The sequence below is a fragment of the Panicum hallii genome, chromosome 6 (genome assembly GCF_002211085.1).
Source record: "Panicum hallii strain FIL2 chromosome 6, PHallii_v3.1, whole genome shotgun sequence".
NCBI lineage: Eukaryota > Viridiplantae > Streptophyta > Magnoliopsida > Poales > Poaceae > Panicum > Panicum hallii.
Window position 1 is genome coordinate 14,850,757 of NC_038047.1, and position 13,165 is coordinate 14,863,921.

The window sequence follows — 13,165 nt, forward strand, 5'->3', positions numbered from 1 at the left end:
TTTAGCTAACATTTCAAATTGAAAAGCTCAAATCAAAGAGATCAAGCTACCAAGCAAAGCTAGGTTTAAAAATTTAACCCAAGGTTACACATAGTTCATAGAAGCTACATGCCAAAAATTTATAAGCAACAAAGCAAGAAATGTAGAGGTTAAGTACAAACTACTCTTTAATCTTAGATTTAAAATAGGGTAAAAGTATTTTGTTTCAAACTAAACTTCATTAGCAAAAGTTATAGGGTTTGAAATCTAGTTTCTAACAAAACTAATTTTGCCATTTTTGGATTTTTTCTATATTTTTCTATGAATTTTGCAAGACAGGATACACACACACATGAAATAACAACACCCTTTCTATAAACCAGTCTCTAGGTTTTACAGAAAACCCCCTAGATAGAAAGCAATCCACGCAATTGGGTCCAAGGACCATGGCCGGCCGTGGGAGCTCGGTTCCGGCCAAATTCCAGCCACGAGGTCCACCGGCGGTGTGGGGCAAGGGGAGGGAGAGCACGAGGGAAGCTCGGGCCACCCACTGGTGGTCTTGGGCGAGCTTGAGGTGACCGGAGATGGGCTGCCGACGTGAGCTCGAGACGGCGGCCGGGGGTGAACTGCGGCGGTGGCGCTCCGGCGTCCAGGGGAAGGAGGGGCCGAGCTGGGGAGGTGCGGTGGAGGTCGTGGAAGGTAGGGGTGCTACTAATTTGGGGAGGGAGAGGGCGGAGGAGGGACTCCCGCGGCGGGCAGAGGCTCATCAGCGCAAGAGAGGGGGCGGCGGTACTGGGCGCGCGAGCAGGACCGAGGCAGTGCTTTATATGCAAATGGGAAGAGAGGAGGGAAGCAAGGGCGAGCAAGGCCTCGGCTTTGAGCTGCTACGGGGGGGGGGGGGGGGGGGGGCGACCAGATGATCACGGCGGGCGGCAGAGGTACCGGCGGGCGGCGCTTGTAGTGTTCAGGCGCCAGCAGAGGAGGCTAGGGCGGTGGAGGAGCGGTGGGGAGACACGTGGGCAGAGGAGTAGCAGGAGGTGGATGGCGGCGGCCAGGGGTGGCGTACTGCGCCGGCGACAGGGGAGCTAGAAGAGCAGAGCAGAGGAGCAGGGATTCAGGGAGGAAGAAGAGGGAAGAAAGGGGCCGAGGACTGATTTGCAAAACAAAAGAAATACAGGGACTTCACTGCAAAGAGCTTATAACTTTTAAACCAGTGCTCAAATGGAGATGGTCCCAAAAGCAAAAGTGCATAGTTTTTCAAGCTCCACAATTTTGCTTTAAGGTTCATCTGCAGTAGAGCAACAGTTTTGAAGATACTATACACTTAGTAACATTTTCAAACTTTATGTAAATCCTATAGATAAAACTACTCTACACATATATCCAAGGGTAGTTTTACATATTTTTGCGATTTAAACGCAAGTTTCCATCTTTTGCAAAACAACCCTCATGCTTTTGAACTTTTCCCTCCATATCTACCCATTTAGCACAAAAGGACCTCTAGTTAAATATAATTATATAACAACCCTTTTCCTTAGCATTGCACATATTAAACACACCTTTGCCATATTTTACACAAAAAAACATACCAAAACTCTAGGGTGTGACCATGCTATTTACCTGAGTGCCACACTTTCTATATAAGTTCAAATAACTAAGCTTTGGGTGAATAACTTGCCTTAGTTTTGTGATACTTACTTAAGGACAAATACTTTGCTGCTTAATGAGTTTGTCAATTTGTTGCTGATACTGTGTGTGTGTTGATTTGTTGAATTACAACTTTATCATGAAGGAAAGGCTTAACATGTTTGTCACTAAGCATCAATCCTTGCATATCATGTAGACTCGCCGATACTTGAAGACGGAAACTAAGAGTTGATCTTGGAACCCAAACCCGGGCTATCTGAAGACTCCGTCCAAGTTACTAAGGAAGTGACTGAAGCCCCGAACCAAGGTTCGGAAGTTTTTGACTCGTCTGACCCTAGCTTTGCTTCCGAAGGCAAGCCCTGTGGCATAACCCAGTTTTCAAATTACGCACTTACTTATTATTTCAGTATTGTGCATTTAAGTTCTAGGAATTGCAATGAAACCCTAGATGCATGTATCCTAGGAACCTTTGTAATGCTTATCCCAAGTCCTATCGCATAGATGCCTTGCTAATAGGACTGGTAGAAGTCGAGTGATTTCCTGTCGCTCGCGCGATATAGGAGTTGATTGTTTATCAATTCTGTCAATCATTATAAGGATGACGGACGGGGTTATGGTTATGGTAGGAATGGTAACAGCATACCCCGTCTGTGTTGATGAAATTTGTTAAGGTCGGAAAGTGTGGTAGTGGTAGTCAAGTGTTTGAAAGTACTAGCCACATGCCGCAAAATATGGTACACGGTAAGCCTATTACCTGATTGGCCCGGCAAGTGGACTTACCCCACCACTCGACTTTGACTTTTGTTGCACGCACCGACGTGCGGGAATATGTTCTGCATGGCAAACGGGAGTATGGTCATACAGTCGCGCTGTAAGAATACGTCCCGCACAGTGATGTGCGTATGGTCCTGCAGTCGCTTGTGGTGGCCCTGTTCCACGACCCGAAATATGATGGGAACGGTTGCCCGGAAAATTGAAGTTTCCAAGCGTGTGAGTTAGGATCCCTTGCAAGGTATTGAAATTCGATTCAGAATCATCCGTTTCTCGCGGAGATTGAGACTACTTGACACTTTTGCCACGCGGAGTAACAAGTGTAACATAAGGGATACAACTTGTTGTTTGATGAAGATCTACCTTGCTTGATTAGAAGTAATGCTCACCTAGAATGGATAAAACTACTAGAATTTGATGGGTAAAATATGAAAAGTTAGTTCATACTCTTTGTTGCTTTTCAGCAAAAGAAACTTAGAGCTTCCAACCAAGCATGGTCTAGTTTCTGGGACTTTTCCTAGAACCCGGTTAAGTCTTGCTGAGTATTATCATACTCAGTCTTGCTAGAACTGCTTTCAGGTATGCCGGTTGAGAACCAGGCTGATAGTGCATCCTGCCCCTTTGCTGTTCCGCCTGGTTGGTCCGTGGAATGGGATCCGTCCCCGGCCGGTATTAACCCCTCGGAGTGACACCATCGACTGGGCTACGCATGGTGCTGCTGATGGCGACGTTGTTGGTCGCGTTGTCTTTCCGCTGTGACTTTGGTCAACGGGTGTTTACCCGTTGCTTTTAAACAACCCTTTGTTAATTTGCTCCAGTCAGGGCTGGAGAAAACTGGTTTGTAATAATGCTACTTACTCTATGGTAAAGGCTTGCACTGTTATGTACCTGGAGCTCATCTTGTATGAGTATAACCTACTTTGATCCTGTGTAACCGTGGTTGCATCGGGCGGTGACCCGACAACCCATGGGTTGTTCCGTTTGAAGTGCATTTGAGATCATCTTGCCTTTGTAGCGATGATTAGTGCGCTTGAACCGGAATAATTAAGGTGGTTCTGCCACACATGGTGCTCCAGTGATCCAGTCTCGCAGATCCTTGGTCTTGTTCTTGTGTTCTTGCTCTAGTGCTCCTTCTCGTGGTCTCATAGATCCTGGTGCCCTGGTCTTGGTGCTCCATCTAGCGGCCACTATGGTGCTCCGGCTTTGCAGATCGGTTGCAGACATGTGAAATCGTGAGGAACCAGTGGGCCGTTTGGTCGTTGACCTCGTCGACTGCTCTGGTGCTCCGGTCTCGCAGCAGGTAAACCCCATTTCCTTCATCTTGTTCTTCTATTCTTGTTCTTTTGCAGGCCGTTGAGGGACTAGAGCAGCCGATATGGCTGATGATGACGAAGGGCACTCCATCAATGATGATCTTCGTATGATGGAGTTCCCTGGAGATGATGAAGAGAACCTTGTGGCGGACCAGGAAGCCCTGTTTAGCTGTAGCGGCGCCTCGCCAATCAATCTTGCTGCTGACGAAGGTGACGGTGATGGCGCGGGTGATGCGGCTGGTGCTGAGCCCGACACTGTGACCATCAGCGCCAAGAGGAGGCGTCCGTGCACCTCTGATGTTTGGAATGATTTTGACAAGGTCTACAAAATTGTGGATGGTAAGAACATTCGCTTCCAAGCTGTGTGCAAGCATTGCAAAACTATCTACTCTGGTTTGTCTTCCAATGTTACTAGTCATCTGCAACGGCATAGAGAGAGATGTGAAGTTAGAAATGCTAAGTCTCGTGAGTCTTGTATGTCGCAAACCATGATCTAGTTTAACCCTCATGGTAGTGTGCGTCATTGGGAGTAAATGCCAAGGTTGCTCGTACCCAGCTCTGTCTTTTGATTGCTAGACTTGATCTTCCTGTCTGTTTTGGTGAGACTAATGCTTTTGAGGAGTACATTAAGATTGCCCACAACCCTAGGTTTGCTTCTGTGTCTAGGCAGACCACGACTAGAGATATTGTGAAGTATTATGCTGATTGTCGTGCTAAGCTTATTGCAACATTAGGTGATGGGGTTTCTTCTGTTACTCTTACATCTGATATATGGTCTGGAAATGCTAAACAGGACTACCTTAGTGTAGTTGACCATTTTGTTAACTTTGATTGGCAATTAGAAAAAAGAATAATTGGTCTTAGGCTCCGATGTGTCTCACTCTGGTGAGAACATTGCTGAGCGTTTGCTTCATGTGCTTAAGGAGTATGCTCTGGCTGATAAGGTGTTTGCTGTTACTTTGGATAATGCCTGTGCTAATTCTATGCGGTGGAAAGATTGACCCCTAAATTGTCTGATTATGTCGTTGTGCCTATTACATAATTAATCTGATTGTTAAGTGTGGCTTGAAGAGGCTTAGGCCTTACCTTGAGGCATTCAGAACTGGAATTTCATTCTTGAACTATTCTAACCAGCGCATTGCTGCATACAAAAGCTATTGCATTGCTAATGGTGCACGAGCTAGAAAGTTTGGCTTGGACATGAAGGTGAGCTGGAACTCTACCTACCTCATGCTTAAGCATGTCATCCCTTATAAGAGCACATTCAGTGTGTTCCTCTAAACTCACTATCCCAGGGGATAAGGTGATTCTATGCTCTTGACTGAAGCACATTAGTATGTTGGTGAGAAGATCTTAGAATTTCTTGAACTTTTTTATGATTCAACTGTTACACTCTCTGGCATTTATTATCCTACATCTTCACTAATACTGCATCATATAATTGAGATTGCTGGCCACCTAAATTCTTATGAGAACGATAGTTTGCTTAGAAATGTTGTAGTCCCTATGAAAGATAAATACTTGAAGTACTGGAGAGATGTTCTTATACTTTATTATGTTGCATTCATCTTGGATCCTAGAGCTAAGGGGGTTTCAACAATGTATTACTGCTGTTAGCTAAACTTACTGGTACTGATTATTCTGCTTACTTCACTAAGGTAAGAGTTGAGCTTGCAACTATGTTTAACAAGTATGATAGTAAGTTTGGTGCAGTGAGATTGCAGAAGCCTGCATAATAACCCTCTACTGGTAGGAAGAAAACAGTCTAGGGTAAGATTTTTGCATCTGATGGTGCTGGTGCTTCAAGTTCAAGTTCATCTGGTATGGGTTCTTGTATTCCCTCCACCCCCCACCCTCTCTATCTGGAAGGACCTCAGCAAGTGCCTTGCTGCATGCAGCAAGCACTACTGTTGGCCTTGGTATTGGATCTGAATTGTCTTCATATTTAGATAGTGATACTGTGGACCAATATAATATGATGATTTCAACATCTTAACCTGGTGGCATGAGCACAAACTAACCTATCCAGTTCTTTCAATCTTAGCTAAGAATATTTTTCCTGTTTCTACCATCTCTTCAGAATATGCATTTAGTCTTTCTGGCAGGATCATTGAAGAAAGACGGCATCGACTGAACCCAGAGATGGTGGAGATGCTCACCTGCACCAAGGATTGGAAGCTGGTCAAGCAAGGGCCCAACACTCTGTGGAGGATAAAGATCTTGAAGCTTCTTTTAGTGAACTTTTTCTTGATGGTCCAAATTTGTAATTATAATATTAGGGTGTAACTGTACTGTAATGTGGTTGAACTTGAACTATTTGACTTGAGCTGGGCTGTACTTTTTTTCTATCTAGGGTTTTCTCACGAGGTGTGAGTTTTTATCTAGATAAATTTTTAATGACGCAGTCATTGCACTAAAGATCAATAATATTCAATATTTGGATCATCTCTTGTCTCTATGCTTGTCTTTGTTTATTTTTCTTTGAATTATAAGTTTTCTTGATCTGATACTGTGAAACTGCTTGAACGATTCATGTTTTCAACTTAGTATAAAGAGCATGAGTTGAATGAGTGGTGATTTGTGGCATAGTGTCTGGGCCGGCACGGGCACGCAGGGCCCGTCGTGCCGAGCGACCAGCCCGACCCTGTTATGAGGGTTTAGGGTCATGCCTGAGCCACTGAGTCGGCACGCCGGGCAGCCCAGCCCAGCTCGATTAACTGATCGGGCCAGATAGAGCCGGGCTGAATCGTACCTGGACCAAGCCATGCTAGGGCCAGATTTGCCGGGCGGTCCATTTGGCCAACTATAACCCCCACCACTGGCCGCCACTTCTATATAGCAGAGCGATCGAAACCCACCGCGAATGAATCGAGCCAATCCCCCTCAGATTTCTCTGTGACATCCTAGGTGTTAACTATAGCAAGCCAATAGGAAGAATGTTTTGCATGTTTTGAATGGTGTGAAATTTGGGCAAAATCATGAAAATAAGGGTATTTATGTAATTATACAAAAGTACAAGTCCTTTTATGCAAGTAGTTGAATTATAAAAGTAAGTTTCAAAGTTACTAAGGGCTAAAATATAAAAATGCAAGTCATCATGACCAGTCATAAATATTTGCAGTTAAGTCCAAAACTACATAAAATTCACCTTACTAAGGACAAAAACTTTATTAATTTTGAATTGAGTGCAAAGTTATAAAATAAAGCTGTGTACTTTAGGTTTCTAAACTTGAGCCCTAAAGCAAAGTTGTAGGATTTGAAAAACTCTACAACTTCTATTTTGGTCATTTCTTCATTAGAGCTTTGGATCATTGGGAAAATTTAGTTTATAGTGAGGTCCCTGAGATTTTTGAAAATTCTAAAGAGACCCCTCGGACCCCCTCCCCTCTTCTTCTTCCTCTGGCGACCCTCTGCTCCCCTGCTCTGTCCTCTGCTCCTCTGCCGCCGGTCATCAGCGCCGCTCACCGCCGCGCCAGATCCTCCCCGGCACCACCTCCTGCTGCCTTCGCCTCCACGCGTCACCCCCAGCCCAAGCACTGCCCTAGCTCCTCCTCCCTGGCCCTCTCGCGCGCGTGCCACGCCGCCCCGCGGCTCTGCCGTCCGCCACCTCGCCGCCGTAGCAGCCACTCGTGCACGCCCCCTCGCCCCCTCTTTTCTGGCTCAAGAGCTTCACCAGCTCCTTCTCTTCCCATTCCACTCTCTCTTTTGCTCTCCACACGCCCAGAGCCCCGAACACCACTGCCGCCTCCTTCTTCTTCGACGGCGAACCCCTGGTCGCCGCGGAGCTCCCACCTCGAACCCACCATTATCCCGGACGACCACCTAGGAGGCTTCACCGCTCCACGCTAAAGCTCTGCGACCCCACCTTGACGCCAATCCGTCACCGGAGCCCGGTTGCCGTCGTTCCCCTCATCTCCGGTGAGCTTCTATCGCCATCGAACCCCTCCCTCCGCTCCTTCTCCATTCAATTCAACCGCACCAATAGCTTCCTCTCCTCTTGTTGCAGCTTCTGGACCGGAGCATTGCCCCGCTTCCTCGCCGGAACCCTCTCACCGACGAGCTTCCCTCTACCGCCGCCTCAGCCGCCGTGGGAACCCCACCTCCGGTCATCCCCTCCCCTTCCGAAGACCCCCAGAAGGTGCGCCTTGAGCTCCTAATGCTCGCCAACCACACCTTCTCCACCCCCGATGCCGACCCTCACCGGAATTTGGCCAGCGACATCCCTGCTTTTCTTCCCCGACGAGCCAAGGGTTCATTTGAAAGGATTTAAAAACTTCTAAGGGCTTTCCTGCAAGATTCCAGAGCCCCCCCTCCCAATTCAAAAGCTGTGAACTTCAAAAATGTGTAGAAAATTGTAGAAAATTCAGAAAAATGTCAAACCAGTTGGGTTTGAATTCTTGTGTGAAATACTACAACTATTGTAGATGAATATGTGTAGTTTGAGCTGTGTTTAAATTAGTAGATAATGGGTACTTTAATTAGATCTTTTGATCCATAGTAGTGCTGAGGCTCAAATTTGAAACATAAAATGTGTGTGCCATAAGTAGAGTTGTGTAAAATTTGGAAGCCCAGAACGGCCCTCTAGTTAGGATGTTTAGATAACTTTGCTTTATGTCAATAAAAGTTTCATGATTTAATTCCAGATGCATTTCTTCATGTTTACAGCGGAAATTTCACCTTAGCTTAGTTTTAGTATATATGACCCAAGATAAAAGTTTAGGAGTCACAACCCTAGTGTAACTTCAATAATTAATTTAAGCTTAGGTTCAAAAGAAATTCATGAACAATAGCTCTAGTTCATGAAAAATTTTGAAAATATTTTGACGTGTTGCTCTTGAGTAGTGTGACATGTCCACAAATTTTCAACTTATGATCAGGTGTAGAACAACCAAAATAAATTGAACTTGTATGATAATGCTATATTCTTAACTTAGGGTTCATTTAATTAGTCAAAATAAGTTCATAATTAAATAATAACCTAGGGTTATTAGAGATAATTAGCTAGTCAAATAAATAAAGTTATTAAATTTAATTAGTTTAATAAAGATAACCAAACATGCTATCTAATGTAATTAGTTTAAATGTTTAAGGTAAACAACTATGTTACTTAATGTAACTAGGTAATTTAGTTTATACTCGATAAATGACTGCCCAGTAGAAGAGTGAATGTTATGTTTGATGAGTGCACTATGTCTTCGTTGGATTGCAACTTTATTGTGAAATAGAATAAAAGTCTATGCATCTTCTAAACTGCATCGTTTACATCACATGTAGACTCGACGCTTCTCGCCGACGGAGATTATCATATTCTCCCGGAACCCGAAGTAGAAGTCTCGGAAGACACCGGAAATGTCGCCGAAGATTTAACTGAAGCTCCGAACCCAAGTTTGGAAGAATTTATTAACGTCCCTGACCCCAGCCTCTCCAGTGAAGGCAAACCCCGGACAAAAACCCACTACATTATAACAATGCAATTTATATATATCGTTATTTATGTCTATTTGCGCATTTAAGTTCATAGGAGTTATAATGAAACCCTAGTTGCACATTGTTAGGAACCGATGTACTGAATATTAGAACCTGAGTCCAACTAGTGCTATGCTAATAGGACCGGTAGAAGTCGAGTGATTTCCTGTCACTCGCGCGATATAGGAATTGGTTGCTTACAATCCTGCAATCACTATAAGGATGACGGACGGGGTTATGTGCAGTATCATGGAAAGGAAGGATACCCTGTCTATGTTGATGAAATTGGTTAAGGTCGCAGTGTGTGGTAGTAGCAGTTAAGCGTTTGAAAGTACTAGCCACATGCCGTGAAATATGGTAAGCAGTAAGCCTAGTAACCAATTTGACAGGGAAGTGGACTCCTCCCCCACCACTCGACTTTTATTTTATGTTTACAGGCACCGATGTGTGGGAGTACATTCTGCAGAGCAGACCACGGGAATATAGTCATACAGTCGCGCTGTAGACGTATGTCCTGCATATTGGATGTGCGTATGGTCCTGGAGTCGCTTGTGGTGGCATTGTTCCACGACTCGGAATGAAAGGCAAACGGTTGCTTCGGAATGACCTGTCGGTGTTCCAAGCGTGTGAGTTAGGTTTACCTTGCAAGGATTGAAATTCAATTCAGAATCATCCATTTCTCGCGGAGATTGAGACTGCTTAATACTTCTGCTACATAGAGTAATAAGAGCAACTTGATGATGATGAAAGATGATGTTTGTTGAGAAAGTTTTACCATGTTTGAGTAGCTATAGTTGCTTACTTAGAATGGATAATCAACTAGAACCTGAAAGCTAAAATTTGAAACTAAGGATCTACACTTTGTTGCTTTTCAGCTGAACCTAAACCAGAACCATTATAAGCCTTCATAAGTCTAGGTACATGGCTAAGTATACCATGAAACGGGTAAGCCTTGCTGAATATTAGAGTACTCAGCCTTGCAATATGACTTTATTTCAGGTAATGTCTCTGAAGACCCTACCCTTCCCATGCCTTGCCCTATGCTCTGCCTGATGGTTGGTCCGTGGAATGGGACCCGTCCCCGGCCAACACTGATCATACCGAGTGATGTCATGCTAGGGCTTAGCATGATGTACGTGCTGGCGACCTGTATAGTTGTCGTATTTTAAATTCTGCTGCCGTGAACTTGAATCTTTAAATTGGTTTGTAATAATTTCTATCAGTTTGGAACGTATGCTACTTTTGAAAACTCTTGTAATATAAACGCCTGTGATGTAAAATATGATGGCAATTGTATCTCTGAACTCGCCTTCGTGTGAGGTACCTTGTTTGATCCTGCTTTCTGTGGTTTATCGAGACGTTACCCGACAGGCCAAGGAGTTACACTGTTTGAAGTACGATTGGAGCCCTTGAAATAGGACTTGCGTACTTGAGCCAGTGTAATTCAGATTGGTTCTGCCACAGCTGGTATCAGAGCTAACAAGTGTACCTTGGAGGTATGATTGGCCTTAAAAATATTTTTAGTATAAAATTTGACCAACAAAGTATTTTACAAAGCTACGTTGGTGTCGTTAAGGATGGTGCTTAGTACGTAAAGCCCTAGGGTAATGTTTAATATGGGAATTAGAGGTGGCAATTGTATATGTATATAACTCTAACTTCCAGCACTACTTTTCTGTTAAACCTTAAATTTGTGCACAATCAACCTTACGTTTTGTAACTACGCCTTCGACGATGAGGTAAGAAGGTAAGGATCCTCAGCTAACTGGGGAGTTAGCCTTCCCGTCGGTGATGCGAACCGAACGCTGTTTCTCAAGCAGTGGCCTACTTGAGATGCTGCCAATGTACCAACTTCGGTTGACTATATTGGGAGTACATGGTTAGTCGTAGGGTATGAACAACAATCCCTCGCATTTTGCGGTATTCCGTGAATATGTTGTTTCGATAACGTTTGTAAACGTTGTCTGTACTGCAGTAATTGTACAGATACTGTTTCTATAGTGAACAGTAATGTTCGAGGACGCTTTCATGAGTGCTGGCATGGAAGGTTCATATATATTGTGGTTTTCTGCAGGTACGCTAACCACGATTAAATAGGTTAAGATGAATAAGAAATTTTCAACTAGCCATTATAGGGAGAGACGAACATATTGTGCCACCGTAACTAATCATGTAAGTCCAAACATATTTGGCAATGATTTTGAGTTGTGAGGACGCGTAGCAAGTGCATGCATGTTCCTTGATTTGATTGAATGAGTGGCATGGTTTGTTGTTTTAAGGATGTCTAGAGTATTGTTAGTCACTAGTACAGACTTGAAATGGTCATACCGACAGCCTTAGGGTTTAATCTTTCGGCCTTTATCATTTCATTCTCAAGATCTATAATAGCCCTCCGATTTTTAGACTTTGCTGTTATCAGAATAAGCCCTCTTGTTTCTTCTACCTTGTGAGTTTTTAGCCGGATAGCTGCATTCCAGTCATTCCATAAGTCTAACTCACATTTTTCCACAGTTTTCTCAAGGTGTATGGTTGAAAACTTGTAATCTCACCATTTGAATCCTTGTTTCAGATGGCAGAGCTTCCAAGATTCTTTTGGGATTCCGCAGGACACGCACATACCAATGCCTTTCATTAGGAGGGTTTTCCTCGTCTTTTGTGGGAGTCCCTTCAGATATTTGGTTACATCGAGCCTCCACCTTATGATGGAATAGAGTATGATGAAGAAGGCGTTCCTCGTTGCAGGGTGAAGATGACTGTTCCTCCGCACCCTACTTTATCTCTGTGGCAACCCATTGAAGTTAATGTGATTGGATATCACCTTGCTGATACTTTTGAAGCGGCAACTATGGAAGCTATCCACATCTTCTACGATCAACATCCTGAGGAAGTTGCAGGACATCCTATCGGCTTATTCCCTGCAATGGATTCTCGTGACCCAGAATGGACTTTCAGGGTAACATACTGTGATCACTTATTGGGAAGTCTGGCCGGAGAGACTCTATGCACTGCAGTCAGATTTATGAATGCACAGTACCGCTACCAGACACTTCAGCAGCACGGTATATATTGACTGACCAACATAGCTCAAGGGTATCGTAATCAGGTTGGCTGGCAGAATACACAGATTGAGGAACTCCAAGCCACTATCACTGCCAAGGAAGAAATTATTACCCAGCGGGAAGAAATTATTCAGCATCGAGAGGATCAAATTGTTGAGAGTGATGCTCTCATTGTCCAGCGCGACACTGTCATTGACTTTCTCCAGGAACAAGTACACGAGCTCAACCTTAATCTTGGCCAAGCTATTGACCATATCAACATGCTTCCTGAGCAACCAGTGCAGCCTGTTGTTGATGAGTTTGAAAGTGAAGAAGAAGAAGAACCTGAAGAAGTCGAAGGAGTCTCCGAGATTGACTTTGAGCATGGAGATCCTGTTCTTAGTCCCCATCATTCCTCTTCCGGCAGCCAGTCATCCATGGGCAACCTCGATGACTTCTAGTCTCGTTTGGGTTGACGACATCCTAGGTGTAACATAGGAGTGAGTAGTTAGATGACCTACGAGCCACTTGTTGTAGTATATGTGGCAAACCTGTGTACGGTTTGGTTTGTAGTAAGGAACAACATGATGTAAGATCGAATAAGTTTCAGTTGGTAATGTAAATCTGAGTTGCTGTTTGGATTGTTGAGCTGACACTTTGTGACTTGGATTTATTACCCTGCACTGTTTCAGTATATGTTATATTGGCACCATATGATTTCTGGAAATAGAAGCAAGTATTGGTGAATGCTAATTGACAACTTCTATATTTCAGATGGTAGGCGCTACACGCGGAACCCCGGAGGGATTCAGACCAGACCAGGCTAGTGGTTCACAACAACCACCTCCGCCACCACCAAATCTAGCGGAAGTGATGGCCCGTCAGACCGAACTCTTGAACATGTTAGTGCAGACCCAGCAATATCAGTTCCGTTCTCCTCAACATGGACGT

At 44.2% G+C, this 13,165-nt stretch overlaps 1 protein-coding gene across 1 annotated transcript in view; it reads left to right on the forward strand.

The window, feature by feature from the left end:
• The first annotated feature begins 3,772 nt into the window (after positions 1-3,772).
• The window catches only part of LOC112898148, a 72,702-nt gene continuing 63,309 nt past the window's right edge, over positions 3,773-13,165 (forward strand). The window contains exons 1-2 of the mRNA XM_025966533.1: positions 3,773-4,049; positions 4,445-4,544. Coding sequence (XP_025822318.1) covers positions 3,773-4,049; positions 4,445-4,544 — 377 coding nt within the window. The remainder of the gene's footprint in view (positions 4,050-4,444; positions 4,545-13,165) is intronic.